At 41.7% G+C, this 26,669-nt stretch overlaps 1 protein-coding gene across 6 annotated transcripts in view; it reads right to left on the bottom strand.

The window, feature by feature from the left end:
- Positions 1 to 535: 535 nt before the first annotated feature.
- TCF20 (transcription factor 20) overlaps positions 536 to 26,669 on the bottom strand; it is a 133,633-nt gene continuing 107,499 nt past the window's right edge. For 3 of the 6 annotated variants that reach the window (XM_064155111.1, XM_064155112.1, XM_064155113.1), the window contains 4 exons: positions 17,695 to 17,788; positions 9,614 to 9,663; positions 6,581 to 6,708; positions 536 to 2,728 (listed from right to left, as the gene is read on the bottom strand). In XM_064155111.1, the coding sequence (XP_064011181.1) occupies positions 6,625 to 6,708; positions 9,614 to 9,663; positions 17,695 to 17,788 (228 nt within the window). In that variant the 3' untranslated portion in view covers positions 536 to 2,728; positions 6,581 to 6,624. Of the gene's footprint in view, positions 2,729 to 6,580; positions 6,709 to 9,613; positions 9,664 to 17,694; positions 17,789 to 26,669 lie in introns of those variants that run through there. The other 3 variants (XM_064155114.1, XM_064155115.1, XM_064155116.1) reach the window with 3 other exon arrangements.

Here is a 26,669-nt window from a genome sequence, read left to right as displayed (position 1 = left end):
GAAAAGTTTATTTCCAACTGGGTTTTATGATTGCTCTGCATGTCCAGGTTTTCCCAAGAAGCCATTACACATTGTTTTTAGATTCCTCCTGGCTTGGAGAACTGTGGTAGCTCTGATTTCAGCAAAGACTTGACCAATGAAGATGACCAACTCGCAAGACTATAGAGCCAGACGCTCTAGTAGAGAGCACAGCTCTTACCTGCAACAACAGCACTGATGAGGGGGCAAGCAGCAGTTGAAGGGTCTTAAGTACTCTCCACTGAGAAGTCATTTATTTATTTAGTTGGTTTACATGACTCTCACCCTTTTCCAACCATAGTGCACTAGGAGCCATTAATCTCCACCATGCTACGAGCTCCCTCCGAGACTCCCTCCCAGCTACCCAAAATCCTTCTCCCTCTGCTGCACACCACCACCCTGAAGAGCCACAAGTATCAAATTCAGCAGTTTCACCACAGTCCAAAGTTGATTCTTCACCAAGGTAAACGAATTCAATAATATTTTCTAGAACAGGTAGAATAGAACAGACACTAGGAAAAAAAAAAACATTTTTATTCAGTTGAAAAGAAGTCATTTACTCAATCACATTAACTAGGCTAAAAATGACTTTTTTTCTGACTACACCAGCAGTTAAATATTTTCAGCACCAATTCAGGACACATTAGTGACATTTATCACAACAGGTCTATTTCTTAATGTAGAAGGACATACTAACTTCAGTAGCTGCTACTGGGAAAGGAGTTAGCAGAAGACTGCCCTTTCTTTCCAAATACTTAGCAGTGAGAGTAGCAACTTCTAGAAATAAATAACTGCCAAATTATCTCCCAAATCTTTAAATTGATCTTTTAAAAATAGAGTTAAAATAGATATCTTAATATGAGCTATCATAGATTTCTTATGTGCTGAATACTCCAAAATGCAAGTAGTTGAGCAAGCATCCAGTACATAACTTCTTTTAAAATAGTTCTTCCCTCCCCACAATATCAACCCCATTTTGTTTCATCCACGTCATGCTGGTTAGATCCTTATCTCTAGTGACTTCTCAGTCAACACCACACTGTTTGGTATCACCAGGACAGGCTACTATCCTGCGAGCAAAAGAAGTCAGTGACCTGGTGAAAGGCCACCAAGTGGCACGATCAGAAAACTCATCCAGTCATTGGCTCACTGAACACCAAACAAACCCTAAGCTTTAGGTTTTTAAAACCTCTCAAGGTCCTTCCTCTTGCTGGGCCAGTTCAGAAGGTCATCACTGAAGGCAGAACTGATGAAGGCAAAGAAATGAAAAAGCAGCAGATACTACTGTCTCTCTGTCCTTTTAAACAAATCAAGTTCACACACACAAAAAAAAAAGGAGACAAGGTTAAAATGAAGTTTATTAGGGTTTTTTTTTGTTTTTTTAAGCTTTTTTTATATAAAACTGTTTGTGAAACAGCTATTTTATTCCCATGGCAGAGTGACCCCTGAAAGATGCACTAACCCCTTTCTTAAGGCCTTAAGAAAAAAAAATAATAATGTGATTTCATTTGTTGTTGCTGTTGTTGTTCCTTAAACCCAAATGTTTAAAATGACATAATTTACAAAAAATAAACTAAAATGAAAACAAAACCAAGGAAAAAAAAACCAACCAAACCAAACACCCAAACAAAAAAAGCACCCCAAATAACCATATAGTGTAGGCTGTTATGCTGACATTCCCTCTTCCTTCTTTAGGAAAAGCAACACAGAAAATGAAAAGAGGGCTCTGTGGGTTCTCCTGATCAGTTTGGAGATACATTGACTCTACCGACATTCAGGCTTCCCTTCCAGTTCCCTGGTTCGGCAGGTAAATCATTACCTTCCCCTTCCCTGCCTTCAAAACTGAAAGCAGATCCTTGGAATGATTTGGGGGTGCCACAAAAGGCAGATGCTCCTTTCCCTTGTGCGGTACAGATGTTCCCACACGAAAAAGGTGGACGGGATCTAGCAAGCAGCAGCTACCTCTTACTTCATGAGTCTCATGAGCTAAGAGTCTTAAGATGATTTGCAAAGCTTCTGCTATTGATACAGAGTGTTTCTCAAAAATGGTTAACATCCCTACCCCACTTGCACAAGGACTGACACTCAATCACCTGCAGTGATCTAAAAGCTTTCCTCCCACGCTCTACAAACAATTTAAGATGATGATTTTTATGTGCCTTTTAAAATTGAGCTTCCTTGGATGTTCTGAGAAAGAAAGCAAGAGGAAGGGAGACAAGTTCTGTTTGGTGTACTCCCAGTTCTGTTGTTCTTTCCCACAAAATGTTAGGCCTCATGAGCCTTGCTTTGTTTCTGGATTTGAGATTTGCTTCAGCTACAGTTTTCTGTTTTAATTTATCTGGGGTTTGTTGATTTTCCTCAAAAGCATCCAAAGGGATATAGCGCACCTTTCATTTAAAACAAAGTCTTTCAAGACTAAAAAATAGATCTTTATATATATATATATTTATCCCTCCCTCTTTAATTCCCCCCACTTGTTTCCTTTTTCCCCCTCCCCTTCCCACTGTCACTATGGAGATTGTGTCCATGGAAACAGCTGGTTCAGACTCCTTGGTCAGATTCTGTGATGTCATCAGTCTTGAGTGTGATGTAAGAATTTATGAAGGAAGTGCTGGCATTGGCAGGCACGTCGAGAGGGGGCATGGCTGCACAGTGGGACAGATTCCATTCAGTCACGAATGTCCACCGCTTTTTATCTCAACAGCCTTACCTGAAAAACAGTGTGAAACAAACAGTAAGACTGGGGTGGCTCCTTCCCTCCCTCTGCCAACACCTCCCACCTGGCTTCAGAACAACCCACTCGGCAGCCTACCACAGCAGCACCACCAAGAGCTCTTGAGTTGTGTGAACTGGAAACAGACGGCAGCACAACGGCGAGTTGCTCACACAAGCTAATCCAGTGGTTAAAACGCTTTCATTTACAACCAGCAGAAAATTAAACGAGCCCAGTTACAGAGGAGGTCCAAGGTGACAGAACCTGTGCCACAAGGGCACAGCACTCGTAGAGAACAGCTACCTCCTGCAGCCATAAATGAGCTTCTTCACCTCACATTCTCTCCTCATCTTGACTAAAGAAACTGGAAGTTGGGTCCAAGCACATTCACATGCGATGACAGATTCTGTGATGCCAATACTGCTGCCCCTCAGGGCCTGGTCCCAAGCATCTCAGGTCACCAAGCTACCATCAGTGAATATGTAAAGGGTAGTGAAGGTGGTATAAGAATTACAGGAGTTGAGCTGCAGGAAACAGACTTAAGAGATGGCTGGACTTCAGCAGCTAAATTCAGCTGCAGTTAAGCTAACAGGAGGGTGGGTAGCATTGCTTTCTTTTGCCCTTTTTTCCCTCTGAGTGCCAGTTAATTGAAGGACTAAGCCTGTGATGTCTTTCAAGAGACATGTAGAAATGTCCAAGTGCATGGCATGTTTGTTTTCCCCAGCACTGAGGCAAGAAAATGAACTCGAGGAGTTTGCTAAGCTGGTGGAGCTCAGTTCAAAAGAAAAACTGCAGGCAAAGTTAAAATTTCATTTCTCTAAGATACAGGCACAGCTGAGAAAGCAAAGCTTGAAATATATTCCCTCCTTCCCTTCTCCCATAACACAAGTGACCCCAGAAGCAAGTTGTTTATTTAGTAAGGTTACTTATTTCAGGGTAACTTAAGAGAAGTGCTTCCCTCCCCACCAGCTAGTGAGCTTAGGAAAAGGAAAACCTCACAACATAAGCGACGCATATGGGAAGTGGTTAGCGGCATCAGAAGCGTGCCTGGGAATGCAGTAACACCCATGTTCATTCAGAGCTGGCAATTAGGCTCCAGGAACCCCAACAAAGTGTGACACAGAAGTCAATGCTGTTCTGATTATCAGCACACCAATTAGATTACATCCCAGCAAGCCTACCTCTAGGCTGCAAATATCCCCTGTAGGGGGGTGCCAGGCTAAGACTGCAGAAAGAATCAGGCGAGTAGGTATGAAAAACACATGGGTAAGCCACAGAGCTACAGCTACAGAAGAAAGGAAGGAGGTTCCTAGAGAGTTCAGGCAGCTGACCTTTGTGGTATTCACTGCTGTGCAACTGTGAGCCCTTGCTGAAGGAGTGTCAAGGCTGTGTTGCTGTTTCTGGCTCCTGTACAACTGCAGCTTGCCCATGCCTGGAATCTGTCCAGAGCATTAGGCACTAGCTCAGAGAAGAAACAGGCTCAGTGCACAGAGAGAGTCCTTGCCCATTCCTGGACAAGATCCAGAGCACCAGACTCACTCACAGTCACTCTCCAGATCTGGATTTGATCCAAATGTTCTAGAGGCAACTGGCTCAGGGAGAAAGAAGCAACAGAGACAGAATACACTGACTTGTCTGGATGATATCCAACAGGGAGGATTTCTCTTAACTTGCTGGGCCTAGGAGTGAACCAGGACTAGAACAGCCCAATATAATCCAACAGCTGAGCACCCATCCCATCTTACACTAAAGGCTAGCAGAAAGGCAGCTCCTCTACTTATCAGGACTGCTACACAATTCCAGTAAACATCTTTAATCAGTACAGTAAAGCATCAGTATACTTTTAGGTTGGTTTGGGGGCTGGGGTGGGGTTTTTCTGTTAAGTAATTGCATCTTTTAGATTTGCATAGTCTTTGAGATGGAAGGTCAGGTTGGAGAACTTGATTTTTGAAGACATCAAAAAAGGAAGACTAAATAGAACTTCAGATAAGACTATTACTTAAGGGAAACATAGATTTGGAAAGAAATGATGCCCTAGACCACTAGAGCAGAGTGAACATGGTGCAGAGATTCCACAGCCTGCAATGTTTTAAGCCAAGACGTTCCTATGATAGGTAAGAAAAGAGTTTGCACTAGAAAATAATGCAGGAAACAAAGTTGTGTAAAGGTCTTTGGGATACAGGACCTTAAAGAAGCAGCCCCAAAGAATCACTGGGAAAACGTCTCTCCTATTAAAGAGTGGCAACAGACACCTGGTCTGTGAGACTATCCTGTTTCAACATTCTGAGTTGTATTGCCTTTTACACTTTAAGCAAAAGACAAAAGCTTAAAAGAATCCAAATGACCTTTACTGTGGAAGGAAAGTTACTCAAACAATGAACTTTAAATGCTGTTTGCATGGTAACTGTTTTAACAACACCCCAAAGCCAAGAAAGAATGTTCTTAAAAATGAAAAATCACAGGACACAGCAGAGCTAAACCAAGCCAGGAGTCAGTCTACAAAGTGTTTATATGAAACACTACCTCTCTTCTGCTACTGCACTAAACCCCAGAATTCTCTGATTAACCTCTCACCCTTCACAAATACACCATGAGAAGTACTTCACAACTAACTTGAGAAACAGGTAAGATTTAAGGTAGGGGAGGTGCTTGAGAAGCAGGAGTATGGCAGTGAGGGAAGGGGACCGTTATTATCAGCTCAGAAAACAGCCAAGGAAGGACAACTTCAACAGCATCATAGCAAGAAAGGCAGAGGAACAACAATAAGAAATACAACCGAGCAGTGACATCAAAGCAAAAGACCTTCTTGGGCTGCACTTTAGGGGAAAAGGTACCAGCAACGGTGTTCATTTGAAACCAAACACTGACTTCGTTTGGACATCCCTGTTGCCTTCAAATGGCAATGCACTTGGTGGAAATAAGAAATTCCAATCTCATCCTTTCCCCTGGGTGCTAATTTCCAACTCTGAGCCCAGGCACACAGTGAACCAGATCAGGAAAAGGCTCCACCTCAGATGCTGACATGACAAAATGCAGCTTCTAACAAACTGAATTGCCCACCGAGTTCACACGTGGCTGTATGAATGTCAGGGCTGTAGGGAGGAGGCAGGAAGGAAGAGCAGCAGCTAAGTTGGATTGCGAGAGCACAACTGCAGCTTTCCACAGCACTGCTGCATTATGGCAGCTACAGTCCACCCTGGATCCAGGAGGAGGAGAGGTGAGAGACCAGAGTAAGAGTCACAAACTCAGAAAGGTGTAGCCACTTGTGTATATAGTGCCACTTTCTACCACCCACACCTGGCTTGCACAACAAGAGGAAAATCCTCTTCTGAAATTAATGTAATGGACTCTTGGTAAGATTAATTTACTTACCCCTGTATTTAAATTTCCAGAAAACAGGGGAATCAAGATTAATCTTGATCTCATCAGCACTGTTAATTCTTCCTCACACACAAAAATTAAGCTACTTTGATAAATTTATTCACTTATAAGGAATCTTACTGTTAACTGCCCTAAGACTTACAGAAAAGAACCACAACTCAGAGCCATATGGACATGATCACAGCGATATGAAAGGAGATTTCTGCCACTGGTTTAGCTGAGAGGGCAATCAGACAGGTGCAACAGCTAACAAGTTTTGCCTTTCCCCACGAGCAGAAGGAATTGTTCCAGAAATACAAAAAGGTGAAGTCACTAGCCTGAAGAGCATGGTAGCAGGAGGGGAAAAAAGTCATTACACATTGTCTGAATATACACAAGAGCCCCTTGATTTCTCACAGAAGTGGCGAAGGCACTGGAGACAATGAGCCACGCAAGGCAGGTGGAAACTGGAAGCTCTCCCCAACTCACCTGTGCTTGCTTTTATTTCCATTCCCAGGAGTACACTTCCCCCCTCACCCCCGCTCCGACTGCTCTGTGCTGAGGCTGCCTTTCACCATCTTGTTCTGCAAGGAGGGAAGAGAGCAAGGAAGGAGGGGCTGACGAACCAGCAAGCCAAAAGGAGGAGGGAAAAGAAAAAAAAAGGAGAAGAGGAAGACAGGGATAGGGAAAGTAAACATACAGAAAGCAAGAGAGAGAAAGAGAAGTCAGTATTGGAACCAGACACAGATTTTTCAGACAGATTTCCCCATGACAAAAGCAGGCAATTCAGCAAAAGTAAAGAGTCTGGGATACAAAAGCCTGGTTAATTTTAAGGAGCACAGAATTTAACACAGAGAACAAGCTGAGAAACTTCACTTAAAATTGCCCCACGGATGGCTTAAGACAATCCAAGAGTGCAGTGCCACCAGAAGGTGAGGTATCCCATCCCCTCAGCGCCTGGGCCCATGCTGCGTGGTGAGCACGCAGCTGGCCGGGTTGGCGAGAGGACACAAACTCTCTCAGAGATGATTTGCTTTCAGACTGCCTTTTCTCTCTAATAAAAGCTGCTCTTTTGCAAAAGTAGCACATTCAGGGCATGGATGGTTGAAGCATCAATGCTGACAGAAGGAAATGGGAAAGCTCACTGGGGAGCACAGGGAAAGGCAGGACCAGTCCCTCTGGACTTGGCTTGCTTGTGCTTGAAGTGTCAAGCACAGTTAATGAGGCAAGAAGCACCTTTGCTCTCCGGGAGCCACTTACGATGATGAGGTGTATTTACCTATGTGAGGCACGGGCTGGAAAGGGATGAGAATCGCTCTACTGGGGGACTTAGGGTTAGTGGATTTATAAAGTTAGTTCTTCCACTCATTTTAATTACTGAACAGCAGAATGAGGTATTAGACAGCTACTAATGTGAAACTGCTGTTACCTAAAAGCATAGTTTTAAATCTAATGTCTAAAAATCTTCCTCTCAATTGATCATGTTCATACTATGCAAAGAATTGACACAATTTGTTATCCAGTCGTTCCAGAGAGATGGCTTTCAACCTCCCTGTTCCTGCCTCACAACTGGCTGGAAGTCCCTACAGTGGAAGAAGTAGGGTGATCCTAGATTCTGCTCTGCAGAAGGATTTGGAACAAACCAGCAACGATTAATGGACCGTGGGGCAAGGGCAGAGTCATAACCAAGCAAAGAAAACTCTGCTTGACTTCTAACAAATGATTCATCCCTTTAATAAGCAAAAGCCAACAAACTTCAGTTTGTTGGTGAAGTTTCAGGCTGTTGGTGTTGAATTGGATACAACACAGACAATAATCTGCAGTGGGACAGTTTTTAAATGAAATTCAAACCTGTATTGCCTCAGGAAATCTCTTTATCAACTTAATTGGATGTTCCCTCCCCTCCTGCCTTCCAAGATTGCTTTAGAAATCAGTATCTTCTCTGAGACACTGGCTTCTGCAAAAGGGCTCTTTGCTTTCACTGCTTGATCACCATCACTGCAAGTACTCATGAACAGCAAAGTGACCCCAACCAGCTATGAAAAACTTTAACACTGCATTTCCCCTACAATCCTTCAGGCAATGAGCAGCAACATTAAAATAGTCTCCAAAGATGTAACTTTCCAGTTGCCTTGGGTCAAGTACCCAAAGTCGGACAGAGGGTGGCACTTAGGTAGTGGCATTCCACAGTAAAAAGGAGCCCACCCTTCCCACTTTTTGTTTGGCAAGATCTGCAGGTTTGTAGCAAGAATGCATCACATTTGAGCTGGCTGAACGTTTTCAACATTATTGTGAAGAATAATTGTGCAGAATAATTGATTTTCTCTTACAGGATGAAAAGTAGGCCAGTTCTAAGTAACAGCCTGAGTGTCCCCAGAATCTTCCAGCACATTTTAAGTACATATATATAAATACATCACATTGTGGTAGAACATCCAGAAAGGAACATGAGACTAATTCTTGAATGTTTACAAAAGACAGATTAAAGATAATCTGTGAAGACAAAAGACCACCAGATGTCAGTCTAAATCTAGGCAGAGAAGAGATCTGCAGGCAACAACTAAATGGAGACTAATCCCTGCTGGAAAGCAACCCAATTCCTCCCTATTACCATTTACTTTCCAACAGAAACCATCCCTCTCTTGCACAATTTCTGTTGTATGCAACTGGCCACAAGAAAAGCCATTTTTCTGGATACTGCTGAGCATTCAAAACTGGTGGACTGGTATCCAAAGCCTTCTGGAGATGTATCCTCCCCTATAGGCTGGGAGACAGGCCCCCAACACTGTAGCACATTGTTTAATCTGCACAAGAGTAGGTAATGTCTATCTTGTCTCCTCTTTCCATGCAGACAGCTTTTAGCACTACTGTGTGTGCAGGCTCCGGAGACATTCAATACGTCCAAAACCCCAGGCAGAAGCAGCATGCTCAATTCATCACCTAAATCTGAAAATGATGGTAGTTTTTTTGTTTGCTTTCAAAGGTTCAAAGATCCTACAGAACAACGAAACAGATATACTGAGAGGCAGGACTCATTGTGTTGCTACCACTGAATGAGAACAAGGCTGAAGTTTCAGGTTCATCACTATGTAGGTTCATGACATGGTTTAACTGCTTCCAAGAACTGGCTGGAACTCTTTCATGAGCCATTTTAATTTGTCCTTGCATCCTCAGTAAATCCAAGGAGAAATCCCACTGCCCATTTCAATGTAGCACTCAGAAACAGTGAGCAATGTACTGATTGTATCACAGAAGACAGGAAATGAAGCTGGGCTTTCAAAAGAGTCATCAAGCATCTAAAGAACAACTGAACAGATAGGGCAAAACATTATTAATCTTCTTCAGCTCTCTGTATTCTTCTCAAGTTTTCCCCCAGAATGTACCACAAGCACACATGACAGAAGAATTTATCTGAAATCAACTCTGACTACAGATGGTGTCCAGGTGTAAAATTACTAATCCAAACGTAGATACCAGAAGAGGGCAGCAAGAAACAGATTTAATACAGGAAAAGATTCTTACCTTGTGCTTGGGGCACCTCACTGAGAAATTCTCTTCGTTTAGTAAACAATCTAGAGGAGGAGAAGATAGCAACTTATTACTTCTTAAAATGACACCCAACATGAGTAATGTATTACAAGTGTTCATCTCACCTGACAGGTATAATTTTTTCATTCTGAGATCTCTTACATGGACACTATCTAATTAGCAGGTCCACCATTTCCACACTCAAAATGTTAGCAGATGAAACAAACACCACAAGTGACAACATGGTTGGATTAACAAGCCAGGGTGAAGCATCCACAGTCTCCCTGCCCCTCTGTGTAGAGTAAGAATCACAAAGGCGAGTCCACAAATCCTAGGATCCCAAACTCCTTCAGCTATTCCAGCCTTCCTTGCTACAATACAAGGACACAGTCATCTAATCTGAACAGATGATACCTGCTTTATTCTTCACAGTGAAATTGCTGCCCTTCATACTTACCCCAAGGCCCTGACGTCAGGGGGAACAGGAGGTGAGTGTGTCGCTAGGTAAGGGTGTATGTAACAGTTGATTTGCAACCCCTAAGCCTGATGATCAGTTGGCACTTTGACACCATGTCTAAGTAGTAAGTCAGGACACTCAGTTTGTTCCTAAACCTGCTTCCATGACTCAGATATATGAAACTCCTATGATCTTAGAAATATTTTAATTAATGACTTAAACCTATTACAGAAAGTGGAGCACATACACAGAACTGCTTATTTAGGACTGAATTCAGCAATACTGTCATTGGAGAGTGTTTCTTTAGTGACACTGCAACCATAAGTGTTTCTTTCCCTCTCAGACTGTGCAGACTCAGCAGCTCTTGGAACTTCAGTGCTATGCTCACAGCAGTAGCACCATCCACCAGCTCTCTGCCTTCCTTCTGTACCCTTCAGATAGTCCACATTTCACTCTCAGAGCCATGTGAAAAAGCAGCACTCTCTTGAGAGGATTCAGTTGTCTTCCCTGGACACTGCAAACTGCAGGGCCCCCTCTCAACCTGCCCAAACTTCTGACAACTGTACTTTGTGATTTACTCATGCACCAAAGACAGGCTGTCCACACCAGTAGGACAGAGCATTGCCATCACCATCGGTGCAACCAACGCTGTGAGAATTCAGCAAGGTCCTCATGACCCCCTGTCTGCTGCAACCCATCCAAATAGCTAGCAAGTGAAGAAACACACTGGTAAATAAAATGTGCTAATTTAAAACACTCTTAAGTACGTAGCATAACCAGCGCTACCTGCTGTTTCAATCTGCTGGAAGAGTTTAGCAGACAGCAGGAGACTGCAACTAAAGCTTGAGGGAAAAGCTTTCTAGACACCCAAGCTTTGGCAAGAGCATCCCTCTGCTATGAAACGCTTATGTTTCAACATGAATGCCTCTGGCCTGAATCAAAGAGAAGCAGCATGCAATAGGCTGTTACTTGAGAGATTTTAGCAAAGGGGAGTAAAATCCTTAAGCTTGCCACAGATACCAATTCCAAATGCAATATTAGCAAGTAACAGGCAAGAAGTAAAATACTGCCTCATCATAAAGGCAGGAATTGCACATTTAGACTACAGCATGAATTATCACTGCATAATACAGCAATCATCAAAAATATACCAAGCAATCATCAAAACCACACACAGTATGTTAGAACAGAATGGAGTTTTCTTCCTTCTTGGAAACTCAGCACTGGTAATGAATGCACTTTTCTAGCTAGTACATCAGAAAGGACAAGGATCAAGATGAATTGTCAGAAACCTTGTACCTTGAGCCTGATCTGCACATGGAGCTCCATTTCTTACCAAGGTTGGAATTTTTTGTGGCTAATACTACCCAAAAAATGGCATTTTTTGTTTGTTTGTTTCTATTAAAGGACAACTAGGAAAAAAATCATCAGCTCACTGCAGAAAATCAGTTGAATACCAATCAGGCAAAAATTGTTCATCATTACAAAGCTGGCCTGGATTTCAGTTAGCAGTTCCAAGCACTCTATGCCACAGATTACAATTCATCATGAAGACACCAGACACATAGCTGTGATCAGCTCGTTGTGGCAGAAAGGGAAAAAGAACCGAGACTTGTCCTTGTTTATACATATTTTTCTCCATAAAGTAGTCAGGGAAAACCTAAACCATTTTTAATAGAAGCAATTATTCTTCTGTAAGCTTCACACTTAGTCTCGCCCTCTGTGTTCTGCCTGTTACTCATCTTTAACGATGCTTGTGAAGACACAGGATTTCTGTGCTCTGAAAATGCATTTTATTTTGCTGCTAGTCTTTTCCCACTTTGCAGTCAAAAATCTTTTGTATGTGAAACTGCCTACGGTACACGTTGTGGGGACAAGTGTGCTCCAACAATCAGGATCTGACTCCAGGTGGGGAGGAACAAGCAGAGGGAGAGGATACAAAATTTCAGAAAACAAAGATCCTGTTTCCATGGCGACGTCCGTAGGACTAAGTTATCTTGAGACATCAGAGGCTCTTCATAAATTTGGACAGATGAAAGCCAAACACAGACAGTATTATCCACAGTCATTTCTCTATAAAAATTACTTAAGTGGCACTACTGATCTTGACTTTTATGCAAATGGCTAAGCGGAGTCCAGCTCTTTTGCACCCCATATTGCCAAAGATTCCCTTCTGTGAAAGGAGATGAAAAGGAAAGCTGAATTAGGCTACAGAAAAACATCCATATGTACTAACTGGCAGCTGACGAAGCCACGTGCCTCACATAGCAGCCCATTAGCAACAGCGGTGCAAAACCTGGCTCCTCACCAGGGCAGGATTGGAAATGGACCATGGGAGCAGAAGCCAGAGCACAGAAAGTGCTACAGGGCCAGCCTTCAGTGCTGCAACTAACCCAAGCCATTTTGAGATACTCCACCCTCCAGGCTTTTCCAGAAAACACACTGCCTTTCAAACAAGGCACAGCAAATGACAGGCTGCTAACGTCCAGCCTACACCAAAGCAAAGGTAAAAACAGGCTTCGGCTCACTGTGCAAGTGCCTAGGAGGCATGACAGGCACGCTTCATCTCAACTAAGGCACAGCCACTTCCAGCGATGCCACACTAATTCAGACACCACATGGTTATATCTTGATATACCTTAAAAAACACTCCAGCAAATGTTGTCTGGTTGGTTGTGATTTGGTTTTTTTAAGGTACAAACTGAGTACATATTCCAAAAGCCTGAGAGCCCTTGTAAATGTCAATACAAACTTCTGAGGATTCAGGACAGATCTGTCCTAGATCCTCAATAAAGCAAGGTGGCACCATCCTTCAAAGCAGGATGGTTGACTTCAAATGGAACTACCACAGAGCTCAAGGAACTTGAGAAATAGCTGCATCTGATTCACTACAGGAAAGACAGCAGCACTGCATAACCAATAAAAAGGGTTTATAGGCAGCCAGCAGGCTGAGGAAAGAGAGAAGAATGCTGATTCGTTTCTCAAGGAAGCCTTCATTTTCTGCTTGGGTATAAATGAAAATCAAGTCCTGTTCCATATAGCTTATTTCTTTTATACAGATTTATTGGAAGAGTGGCTATAGATTAAGACAGCTTGATTACACCCACGGATAAAACCAACTGCAAACAAAAGTCTTTTACTGCCATACCATCAGGCTGAAATTCTGAATGCTAAGAATCTGCTTCAAGCTGGGCTCTTTCATTTGCTAAAGCAGCCTAACTATTTCCTTAAAACTCTTTAAGAAAGACAAAAGTTATTCTGCCCATATTTTTCCTCTGAAAATCTCTATCAGACTTTGATTTTCAGTAGGGCCTAAAGCTTACCTATGGCGTGTCCTTACCAGCTTACCACAAAAATCAGCAAATAGAACTCTCTGAAGGGAAGATTAATGTAGATTTAATCTGCACATCCTCAGGAGAGGCATCTTAGATTTTAGTATTTGGTTCTTTTGAAAATTCCACCACGTAAACTTTTGTTTGAGGGTTAGCAGCTCTTTCCAGTAAATTAATCTCTGGCCTCAGATTTAAGTGCCAGATCCAAAAGCACAGAAGCTGTTAGGGGACATTTCTAAGGCTTGGGGTAGCATAAGGGAATAAAGTGACCATTTCAAAACTGCAAAATGGGAAACACTGTTCCAGAAGTGAAAATATTATCATGAAAGGTGATCTGGAACTGAAGAAAACGTGGAGTCTAGCAGGATGAGGAGATCAGTGCTAGCAGAGATGAGGAGCAGGGAACTAAGGATCAGTGTGAGCAGGAAGCTAAGTCTGAACCAATACTGATTATGTCAGATGTCTGGAAAGTGAGAACAAGTGGGACAAGGCACAGAAAGATGAAATAGAAGATCAAAGATGATATACAAGAATAAATGAGGACTAGCACTGTTTAAGCGTGATAAGGAGCTAAGTTAGGAGAACCAAACAGGAGCCCAGAGAGAAGAAATAAACCAAAAGCAAGAAAGCAGAAGAGAAGGTCTTTTAGAGTAGTGAGGAGGAGGCCAGAATGACAGCTAAAAAACTGGTACAAAGGACAAGTTAGAAAGGAGCAGAGAGAATTGGGTCCTTACAAAGACACCTGAAGAAGAAATTTGAGAAGAGGAACCTGAGATCAGCTAGATAGAGAGAGTGTGTAGCTGGTATGGAGAGGCGGAGTGGAGAACAGATCAGACAGCACAAGCTGACAAGGAAAACTGAAGAAATGAGAATGCATAAAGAAACCAAGAGAAGTCTTTGTTCTCACTAACCCATGTTTCCTGGAGTAAAACCAGAGAGTTCCTGGTTTTACTAACTTCCTCCACTCTTACTTAAATGTTTGAGAAACTTGCAGTCCAAGTACCCCATCTCCACCCAGCTCCTGAAATTTATTACTGCTGTATTAATCAAAAGGAGGGAAATTATCTTGGAATGGTGCACACTGACAGATGGCCACATGACAACATGATGCCTCATAACAAAATTAAAAGAAATTGAAGTAAGCAAAGCCTTGGAACTTAAACATGAAAAAGCTAATATAAAAACCCTCAAAAGTTGCAAAGTCAAGACAAATGCAAGGAAAAGCTGGATTTAGTGTAGCCCACTTCTATATATTATATGGTAAACATATTCTATTGCATTTCATATAGATCAATTAGAATCATAGAATAAACCAGGTTGGAAGAGACCTCCAAGATCATCCAGTCTAACCTATCCCCCAGCCCTAGCCAGTCAACTAGACCATGGCACTAAGTGCCTCATCCAGGCTTTTCTTGAACACCTCCAGGGATGGTGCCTCCACCACCTCCCTGGGCAGCCCATTCCAATGCCAATCACTCTCTCTGGCAAGAACTTCCTCCTAACATCCAGCCTATGCTTCCCCTGCACAACTTGAGACTGTGTCCCCTTGTTCTGTTGCTGGTTGCCTGGGAGAAGAGGCCACCCCCCACCTGGCTACAATGTCCCTTCAGGTAGTTGTAGACAGCAATGAGGTCACCCCTGAGCCTCCTCTTCTCCAGGCTAAACACCCCCAGCTCCCTCAGCCTCTCCTCATAGGGTTTGTGTTCCAGGCCCCTCACCAGCTTTGTTGCCCTTCTCTGGACACATTCCAGCACCTCAACATCTCTCTTGAATTGAGGACCCCAGAACTGGACACAGCACTCAAGATGTGGCCTGACCAGTGCTGAGTACAGGGGCAGAATAACCTCCCTTGTCCTACTGGCCACACTGTTCCTGATGCAGGCCAGGATGCCATTGGCTCTCTTGGCCAAATTAGTATGACTATATAGTAGTTTTTATACAGGACACTTCTGTTTGTGACACAGAGCTTCTCTTGGGAATCAGCCATGATTGCTCAGTGTATTTGTCACCTGAAGGATCCTATTGCATTTGCTGAAGTGGAGCAGAGTTAATGAGGGAAGGTGTATCTGGAGAGAAAGCAGACTATACCTTGATTCTGATGCCTGTATTTAGAGCATATTGTATGCAGTATTTTCTATCTAGTAACAGAAGAATTCAGATTAAGCACCCTAAACTATTGGGAAATTTCACTATAACTGATTTTGTTGTGGTTGTGGGTTTGTTTTTTTTCATAGTGTTTAAAAAGGGCAGGTCACAAAACAGAAACAAGTTACTAAACAGAGTATGAAGGTAGATCTGATGATTCTGTCTTTGAAATGTACTGTAAAAATGTTAGTGTTCATGAAGCTCTTAGAGATGAGCACCACAGAAAATTTCACGGTTCCACTTTTCTGGAACAAGCTGCCCAGAGAGGTTGTGCAGTCTCCTTCTCTACAGACCTTCAAAAGCTGCCTGGATATATTCCTGTGTGACCTGCCCTAAGTGGTCCTGCTTTGCAGGGATACTGGACTCTACGATCTCTGTAGGTCTCCTCCAATCCCTAGCATTCTGTGACTGAAAACTGAGATGGAACCACTGACTGTTAAGTAAGACACAGAATCAGTGAGGACATCCATTCTACAGGCTGAGGTAGGGTCTTATGGAAAAATATGTCAGCCCTTAATTAGGCAATTACTATCTTATAAGATGCATTTAGAAGCAACCAAAATTAAATTCACGTGGACATCCTTATTTCTGGAGGGTTTTTTGAGTGGGTGATTTTTGTAATCTGAGCAATGTTTCCTTGACATCTTATTTAATGTAAAATCAAGGATTCTCCATCTCTGCTGTGGCACCAGTGATATTCCACTACAACATTAATTCCATGTAAAACATTTCTATTAGAATAAAAGAGTGTTCCAGCAGGGCAGGATTTCACAGCAAGAGGTGCACTGCATATCTACATCAAACACTGGAGTATTTGAAACCCAGCACAAAATAAATGGTGAAACAAGTGGGCTGCTGTGGAAGTGGGCTAACAAATAGGAAGTCAGCAATTATTTGCCAGTCAAGAGTTATAATCTTGTATCCCTACCTGCTTGTTACCAGGCTAGGTTTTATATGACAAAAAGGAGTTGCAGAGGACTGAATAGCAGGACATTATTCATTCTGAGCTGGGATTTTTTTTAACCCAAGAACAAAATTTATGTCTATGAAAAACTTTAACTACTGTACATGAAATGCCCACTCACAACCCAGGCTCACAGCTGTAGATTATGCCATTAAGCTGTCCAGTGATGAAAATATGACCTACTCAAGAGACTGGCTGAAACGCTTAGAGAGGGCAAAGAAAGAAGGTTGTGCCACAAGTGGTACTAACAATTCTAAAAACACTTTGCACTTGAAATTTTTACTATGACTATCCATAGCAGCACAGCCCTGCAAGAGGCACCTCTATCACAGAATCAAACAGGTTGGAAGAGACCTCCAAGATCATCCAATCCGACCTACACCCAGCCCTATCAATCAACTAGACCACGGCACTAAGTGCCCTATCCAGTTTTTTGACCTTCAGGGACAGCAACTTCACCACCTCCCTGGGCGGCCCATTCCAATGGCAAATCACCCTCTCTGTGAAGAACTTCCTAACATCCAGCCTGTACCTCCCCCAGAATAACTCAAGACTGTGTCCCCTTGTTCTGTTGCTGGTTGCCTGGGAAAAGAGACCAACCCCACCTGGCTACAGCCTCCCTTCAGGTAGTTGTAGACAGCAATGAGGTCACCCCTGAGCCTCCTCTTCTCCAGGCTGCACACCCCCAGCTCCCTCAGCCTCTCCTCATAGGGTTTGTGTTCCAGGCCCCTCACCAGCTTCGTCACCCTTCTCTGGGCACGTTCCAGCACCTCAACATCTCTCTTGAATTGAGGAGCCCAGAACTGGACACAGTACTCAAGGTGTGCCCTGACCAGTGCTGAGTACAGGGGAAGAATAGTAACTCTTTTAACAAAGCATTTCTATTTTTTGCAAGAAAGAGTGGTCAGTCCTCATATCTGAGCTGAATTTCACTCAACATAGCTTCATTCCCCAAAATCAGGCCTTTCCTGCATTTTCAGGTAGATTTTCTTCATTACAAGTTCCAGCTTGTCCCGATGTATTATCATACACTGTTTATCTGATGCCAATTCTCACCTTTTATATGAATGTATCCTCACAGCAGGTGAAAGAGGGAACACATTTGTAAAGTACCTCAGAATTATTTAGTGTCACATGTATAAACATGAATGAGAGTTAGCATGTCATCTGTTATTACCTGCATCGATGGCACATGGGTAATGGTATCGGAAGGAGCAGCCTTTGTTGTAGCAGCCTAAGGTGGCTCCTGGTTCCTGGCAATGGGAACATTTCTGAAAGGGAAACCAAGAAATGGGAATGAAGACTGCAATCATCTTCTCAAATATCTGTATTTTCCTGCACATTTTATCAACCACATTCCAGCACAAGTATCTCAAGCATCACAATGTTAGACTGTATCTTTCCACACCATACAAATGTTGAGTAACCAATGTTAAGTTCTGTCAAACAACAAACTTTTCAGCTGTGCTAACCAGGCAAGAGATACCAAATATTCAGAAAGAACTTGAAACACTTCTCGGATCCATTTCACTGACCCTTGTTTTAGCACCTGACAATGACATCATTGTTAAAAACTGGAGGAAAAGAGCTTTTTTGAATCTACAGCTGCTTTAAGATGAGAATTAGCATGACAAGAAATGATTTAGAAGACACCATTAGTGTAAAAGTAATTTAGTTACATCATCTTCATTATCACTAACAGTCCAAGATCAAGGCCAAGTTGAACATTTTTTTCCCACAGGTGATCAAAAAAGGTTTATCATCTAGAGCAGAAAAAGATACTAGCAAAGAAAAATACCTCACCATCATGGAAATGGCACATGTCCAAAAGAAGTGCCTGCAGTCTCATATATTTATTTTCAAAGTAGTTAAGACTCATCTGATGCCCGTGTTCAATTTTCATTACTTAAATCCTATTATCTCAAATGGTCAATGATTTATTTAACCATATTAACAGACAGATGTGAATGCAGCAGAATGAAAGCCACTCACCAATTTACTCCATCCTGAAGGACTTAAGGAATGACCTAAAGAAAGAGAGCTGCAGTGCACCCCATTCAGACAGCAATTTTGTTTCTGGGATGTATACTGTAACTAATCTAAGATTTTGATGAAAGCTGATTTCTGACAGGTTGGCTTCTTTCCCTTTTAACAAGAAAACAAGCCACATCAGGTAAAGAATCCACCAAAGGCTAAAAGTGTACTACTATTTGAAATTAGAACATGGACTACTTGCAGAAAGAAACAACCTACGGTATTTTGAGTGAAGAAACATAGGAATCCAGGTTTTGTTGATAAACACAACCAACACCACAATAAGGCCATACTTGTAACTGGAACAATTTGCTGCCAGTCTGGACTATGAGAAGTTGCCTTTGGTCACAGATTGCACAGAGAGAGATGATGACATGATCTAAAAGTCCCCTTTTCCTGTTGGAAAAGCTAGTGTCAAACTACACGTGCTCTATTAACACTACCAGCAAGCTGCACCTGTGCAGCAAACACAACAGATGTGGCTTTAAGCAGCAGTGCACCTGGCACTGCACAAAAGCACGTGTTTTTTTTCAGTGTATGGCAAGGCTCATATGCCATGGTGGCCACATCAGCTAGACCTCACTTCCTCACATCCCTAACATAGATGGTGCAGTGGGGAGGTCTGCAGAACAGATGCAGCCAGAGAACAGCCACAGTGAAGTTCCTCATGCTGCACAGTGAACAGGGTTTGATTAGAGTGTTTCTAAAAACACTGACAGCTACTGCTCTTCCTACTATTCCATGCTATGCTGAGATGCCTATAGTTTCTATTTAAATGGCTGAATTAGGATGAAAGCAAAACTATCCCCAGTCACAAACCAGGTGGCCCTCCTCAAATCAAAGGAGATAAAACTATCAGAAAAGCCTGTATATGTCATGAGAACTGACATCTCTCAACATCTACAACTGCAGTCTTGAATACTGCCTTCTCTTCACAGTTATGCCAAAGCATCCCGGGCCTGATCTTGGGTGCTTCCTGTTAAATTCTGTCTTCTAAGCAGAGAATGTGTATCATGACAAGCCACCACACTATTTATGATGTGAGGGAAGTGTCCTCCAGGCCTGGTGAGAGACATCCAAGCAGCTTATTTCTGCCTGTCAGAGCAGGAATGCTAGTCTCCAATGATGAAAAATTCTAACCCAATATCTAACCGCACACCTGGCTGTAGGGCCCTCTAGCCAAACTGCAGTGTAAGTCACTCTCTCATGGGAGTAAAACTGTGCTTTGTGTACAGAAAATGCCTTTTTTTGGCTACAAAATAAACCCTAGAAGAATACAATGTACTAGCAATAGTCCCAGATTCACCTATGCCAAACTGTAGCTTGAGGTGCTCTGAACAACAGCTCTTTACCTATGTGCTTTATTCTTGCCTTTACACATGGCTGACTGAGATAAATTATTCTAACAGGACAGAACACAAATTGACTATTCTTTTTGAACACAGATATGAATTTCTAGTTTTGTTCCTCAGAGGCATTCCATCCTCCCCACTTTACCTCCTCTTTGAAGTACCATCACACTGTTGAAACAGAAGAGGTCATTCTTCCCTGGAACATTGCGTCCTGTCCTGTACAGAGCACTCAAGAAGACCATAAGAGCTACAGTGGCAGAGATTAAACCACAGCTCTGTGAAATATTTCTAAACATTAAAAAGGCACAGCTTAAAAGAGTGTGCTGTGTGACAACTGAAAACAAGAAGACCCCCAGCAAAATTTTTGATACTTTTCCAAATGTCTTTGAGCTTATTCTTTGCTGTATCTAATGTGGTTCATCTCACTATTCTGAAACTCGCAGCTGAAAGACTACAGGCATTTTGACAAATTCTGAGTGTGCCTGTAGTGCTCAGCTGAGAATGGGCATGGAATACTTTCAAATCGGTTGTAGTTAGGACTGATTAGATGGGAAAAGTGGGTAGTTAAGATGCCAGAGCATGAGCATCCAGCCTTCATTTCCCTTTTTTCAGTCTGCCAGACCAACAAGATTATTACCAAGGTTACCTGCAGCTACGCCCACAACAGTAATTCCCCAGTGGACTACTATACCATTGACTGCTCAAGGCAGAGATCATCTGCTGCTGCTGGCTCCCCTGCTGCTGAACAAGTCTCCATTCTGGCAGATGCTTCTGCTTTTCACAAGCCACTGACAGTCTAATGGCCCCATTTCTTCTACCTCCTGGGACCCCCGACCATCTGCTTCTTTCAGGGGAAGCTGAGGGAACCACATACACAATAACTACTCTCTTCTTTCGAGTTCTTCCTTCTTGACACACCACAGAGTGACTGAACAAAGCAGACACCCTACAAAGGCACATGGCTCTGAAACAACTTGGGAGTCTATTGCTTAATCTTTGAAAACAGCTATCATGTAATGCCACGTGGTTTCCAAATATATCTAAGTGTTTCTAGAAAAACAGAATAAAAGAGATTAAAACATTTCTGCATGGTCTCAGGTCTCCATTTGCAAGCTATCACAGCTGTGCCTTTAAAAAGACACATAGTCCTTGTTGGTACTTTATGTGGCTTTTGGTAGGACTCTTATCTTAGGTATGTATGTTTCAATAGGAAATAGAAGATGTACACTACAGTTAGAAAATATTCTAAAACAAACAAACAAAAAAAATCTCAGAGCTTCATACAGGAAATTTGTGGACTTGGCTTAATGACCACTAACTGCTCTCTTTGGTCCAGGAGCAAATTTCCATCCAAACTGTACCATCCCGCAGCTATTCACCAGCAGATGGTAGCAGCCTGCTTGTCACTTGTAAAGGAATTATAGCATTCTTAGCCAGGGAAACAGCACTTGGGCTCTCAAGGGAAGAGAAATTCCTTTTGCTCAAGTAAGCAGCCTGCTTAACCTCCCCTGCTTGAAAGAGCTGAAGGCTGGTACTTGGAGTGTGCTCCCAATGGGAGGTGCCAGTGGATAGTAATCATTGCCAGGCATCTAATCAATTCCTGGCTTAAATTAAAGAAAAAAAGGGAAAAGGGGGGAAAAAAAAAGAAAAAAGGGAAAAAAAAGACCACACAGCTAAGATTGATTCAGAGGTCCTATCTCCACAATTCATCTCTGGCCACAAGGCACATATATCTCACTTAGAATAGGCTGTGAGACTGAAAAGTGCCGTTTAGAAGAGACGCTCCATCCCTTGAACTAAATTATCAATAGTATTAAAGCCAGACACATTGTCTCTACCTCTCTATGCTATTAGCAGCCCATTTCTTTCTTGCTACAGCTCATCATTCTCTGTCTACCAAAATGAAGTGACACCCAACCTGGAAGTGTGAAGAGGTGGGAGACAGCTACCGCAGCAGCAGCAGAGCTGGCCTCATTCATTCAAAATACTACACCATCCACTGGGTCTATTTATTTTGCTTGAAAATTTGGGTTGTTTCCCCTACCTCACTGCATTATTTTGTTAGTACAAAACTCTTATGCTCTAATCATAATAAAAAGGGCTGTGTATTTTGGGTACCTTTTTTTTTTTCCTCCCTCAGATTTGCATCCAACTCCACATTGGTGTTATTACATAAACATCTTGAGCTACCTACCTTCCTCCTCTCAACCAAGCACAAGCTCCAGGCTGGTGAAGAAGCAAGCCCCAAGCTGCTCAAGTAAAACAAATACCTTAACTTTTCTTTTTGGCTTTGCACTGAGAGAGATAATGTCTTTGTTTAGGAGTACAAGAATCTCACAGTGGACAGGAGTAGGATGGAAGCTGCCCAACTAACTTCCTTCTAGGAAGCAAAAGGAACAGTTGCTTAGAAGCTGAAATGAATTGCTTCTGCCTAATACTAACAGAAGGTATTTTGAGGTAATTCCTTCACTACCTTCTTGTGGAACAATGACCAGAGTAGTTTAAAAGCAAGAGCATTCACAAGTGATGCAAGTGTATCATATTTTCTATTATCCACAATCTTGTCTATTATCTATAGAGTCTTTTCTTACTGGTCAGTTGTTTCCTTCAGTTTGCTCACCCGTACCCCACACTCAGGCCTCATTTTAACTTCCTCCCTTCCAAGCACATTTTTCCTTTGCTGTTTTCCTCCCTTTCCCAGAAAGCTCAGGAAGTTTTCTTGTTTTTTCCATTCTTGCCCAGCAGCATCAAGAATGCATCAACAGAATAAAACTGAAATTAACAACTGAGAGTTACTAACAACAGGAAAAAAAATTAGGTGTGGCAATTATTGTACAGGTACAAGCCTTCATTTCACATGTTACATGCATTTTTCATACCCTCTCCTTCACCTGTTTAAATTACAAGCTTTAAGGAAAATAATTGCTTCTGTATAATTGCACAGCACAAATGCAGATGTAAGATAATGAGGATTTCAGAGTCAGCTGCAATATTAGGAAGGAGTGCCTTCTGACTATTTCTGATTAAACAGTTGGCAGGCTAGGCAGAGGCTCATATTTAATATCCAGGCAAAAGGGCAACAGAAGCGGCAGGCAGCCGCATTCTCTTTTCCTGGAAAGTGGGATGCAGAGAGGCAACTCAAGCCAACAAGCCACAAGAAAAACTAAAAATAAGAAAAAAAAATTAATTGCACTCTTTTCTCTAGGAGAAAGGGATAAGTGATTTTGGAGGACTGCAGCAAAAAGGGATTGAGATAAAAAAAAAGCAGAGTGGGCAGCCATTTTTAGCAAACAGGAGAGGAAACAGCACTTTCACTGATTCACAGACACTGCACAATGTAAGTTGCCCAAAAAACAGGCAATATCAGAGAATATCAGAGAAATCAACCCCAGAACTAAAAAAAAATAGACATTCTTTAAACCTGCATTATTAGGAAGTACCTTTGCTAATGATGATATACTCCTGTAGCAAGCAAATCAAAGAGTAAAAGAGAATAGTCACTGAAACAAAATTGTGCAGCTATCTTCAAGTCAAGAAGCTACAGATGAATTTAGATTTCAAGACTTCAGCAAACAGACAAATCAATGATCTGGAAGATGCCATGCTAATAAAACTGCATTAGGAAGTACAGTAAAAAGGCAGAACTGCAGCGCTGCACGGGCTGCTGAAGCACAAAGGGAAGCTGCAGCTCAAAATGGATGGCACAGGAGAAAAACAACCAGAAGAAATACAAGAACTGAAAAAATGTCTTTAAAAAAGGAAAATCCTCTTCAATGCATACCAAACTGGTTGAAGTACAACAATAGCACCTGAAACGAAGAACAATGCATTCTATTTCCATCAATTTCAAGCAAAGAGAGAAAATAACAAGTATAGAAATAAATGGTTTGTTTCGACAAGGAATGGTTTGCTAGCAAAAATTTCTAAGGTCCTGTGCAGACACTTTAAGGTATTCAACTACACTTAGAGACTCTTGAAAAAAGGAGAGTGAACAATAAACTGTAAAAACTTGTGAAGTCTGTAAAATTATCCAAGAAGTCACATCTCAAACTGTTCAGACAGATACAAAAACATCTCACAGTTCTGGCTACCTATAAAAGTGCAGATGTTGTTAATGCAAAGTGATACACAAAGGGAAAATACTTCCACCTATGCAGATATGTTATGGCAGACTCCAAAGCAGCATTTAATACCCATGGGTAGGTATGGGTAGTAATCCATATGCAGTCCACTCAAACTGCAAAAAGAAGACAGTCAAAACATAGCAAGTTATACTGAAAAGAAATTGATAATAAAACCTAAATCTTCATTATGTCTGTCTGCCACTCTTGCAGTATCCTAACAGCTTCATGTTTTTCTGGTCACACTCTTATTAAAAGAATGTAACAAATCAGGAAAAATCCAGACCGACCACAAAAAGCAGAAATGTAAAGAGCTTCTCTATGAGAAAAGACTAAGTACTTTGGAAATGAAGTAACTGAAGGTGTACTGAGATCTGCAAAATCTAAGAAGGAAGAACAAAAAACATGGTTAAATTTAGAATATAGCTGTTTTGTTCCACACAACAAATAAGTAAACTATAAAAGTTATTGTCAAAAGAATGCTGCAGTGGCCAAAAGATGAGCGAGTTCAAAAGCAGGTTAGACAAATTCATCAAGGACAAGTATGCCACTGCCTGTTAAGCAGTGATGAGAGACTGCTCTAAAGCTACAACTGCTGAAAGAAGGGAGAAAATATGCAAATACTACTCTGTATATGCCTGGTTTACTACATATCTCCAAAGATAACTGCTCCTTGATGGAGACGGGACGCTACAACGAAACATGCCTGCCTGGAATGTCAGTTCTTTTGTAGATCCAGAGATTTGGCTGTGTAATTCCACCACAACCAAATCCTCCTCATGATTATAAAAAAGAATGTAGGTACCCAGAAGTTATACTGTGAGGTTACAAGTTTTCAGGCTTACCTCCATAGCAGGAAGGCTGAGCTAAATTGTAACTCTAGATAAAGGGTTGAAAATTGATCTAAGCTATAAATTCATGTTCACTACTCCATACAAGCCCAAGTGTTTCAATCACTTGGTGGAGTGATCAAAGGCTTACATGTGCATGAACACACTCTAGGAGACAAGACTGGCAAAGAGATGAGAAAGTCATAGAGGAGGATGAACTCTCCCCAGCTCTCAAACAATGGGATGATAAAAACCCCACGTGAAATAAGAACCTAGCATAATTGAACTAAAATGGAAATGAGATACTTCAAGAGTAAGCTGGATGTTAATTTTGCTAAGTCTGTTTTAGTTAACAAAAAAAAGTAACTGTAAATGGTAGTAAAAAAAGTTTAATTTCCAATTAAGTACACATCTTTGCAGCTATTTAGTATTTTAAAGGGATACAAAAATAATACATAGAGTACCAAGTGGAAGAAGACAAGAAGTGTGTAAATCTTTTCTTTCTTGACAAAGAACTACGCTGAATGAGAGGAACATTGTAAACAACTGCTAAGAAGCATGGTGATTTGAATTTGCTAAAGTATGCAAGTCTAGCAAAAAAAAAATACAGTTCATATTATCTTGGCTATTCATTTGGGTAATTAAATGTGCAACAATAAGTACAATTTAGTTACTGAAAGGTCTGAAAGATAGAAGAGCAGACTTAAAAGAGGCAAAAGAAATTCAAATTTCAAGCAGTGATTATGTGATAAGGACATACAGAGTTGTGGAAACAGCATAGTCAGCAAGAGAGCATTTATTCCTTTTGGACGTTCTACCAGTATTAGATTTATTTCCCTACCATCTTGGGTACTGATTTACAGGACACATACAAATGTATGCTGAATTTCTATTTAGCACAAGTGCAGTTTGAGACACCACCCTGCAGTAACCTTAAAACAAAGGAAAGCCACCACCACACACACACACAAAAAGGGTTTATAAAAATTGAAGTTACCAAAAGCTCTCCCCTGCAAAGTAATACAGAATCACAGTGGTAGGGGGTTGGAAGGGACCTCGAGAGATCATCCAGTCCAACTCTCCTGACACAGCAGGATCACCTAGGGCAGGCTGCACAGGAACACATTCAGATGGGTTTTGAAAGTCTCTAGAGAAGGAGACTCCACAACCTCTCTGGGCAGCCTGTTTAAGTTCTCTGTCATCCCTCAATGTAAAGAAGTTTCTTCTCATGTTGAGGTAGAACCTCCTGTGTTCTAGCTTGTTGTTCCTCCTCTTGTTCCCTGTCCTATCACTGGGCATCACTGAAAAGAGACTGGCACCTTTATCTGAGGAGTGATTGTCAAGATGTTTACAGACACAGTTTGATATATGTTTGAATATCAATAACTAGAGTGACACAGAAAAGGAAAAAAATGACATAAACCAAGAAAATGCAATAAACTCAAATAATGGAATTTGTTTTTAAGAGGCAGAGTGTATTACAGAACCATTTTTTCCCCTAGTAAAAAAGGAGTTGATGTTTAGTATTTACTAAAAGGCTCAGAAGAAGGTCTAGATGATAAAGGACACAGTTGTTTGAAACAAAACCTCTGTAAAGGCTTAAAATGAAGGAAATACATTCAAACAAGGCAAACGGAAAGATCTTGACAAGATACTAGATCCCTAGGCAACCTGGCAGGAAAAGGGTGCAGCACAAATCCACCCCTGCCAGTAATTCCAAGACCTGTAACACTGAACAGAAATAAGCCATTTATCATTATTTGTAATAATCTGTGCAATCCCTTGTCATAAACACAGCCTTACTGTGCAAGGCAC

Source organism: Pogoniulus pusillus, chromosome 15 (assembly GCF_015220805.1).
Source record: "Pogoniulus pusillus isolate bPogPus1 chromosome 15, bPogPus1.pri, whole genome shotgun sequence".
NCBI lineage: Eukaryota > Metazoa > Chordata > Aves > Piciformes > Lybiidae > Pogoniulus > Pogoniulus pusillus.
The sequence above is the reverse complement of the archived record's forward strand: the minus strand, read 5'-3'. Positions and strand labels throughout refer to the sequence as shown.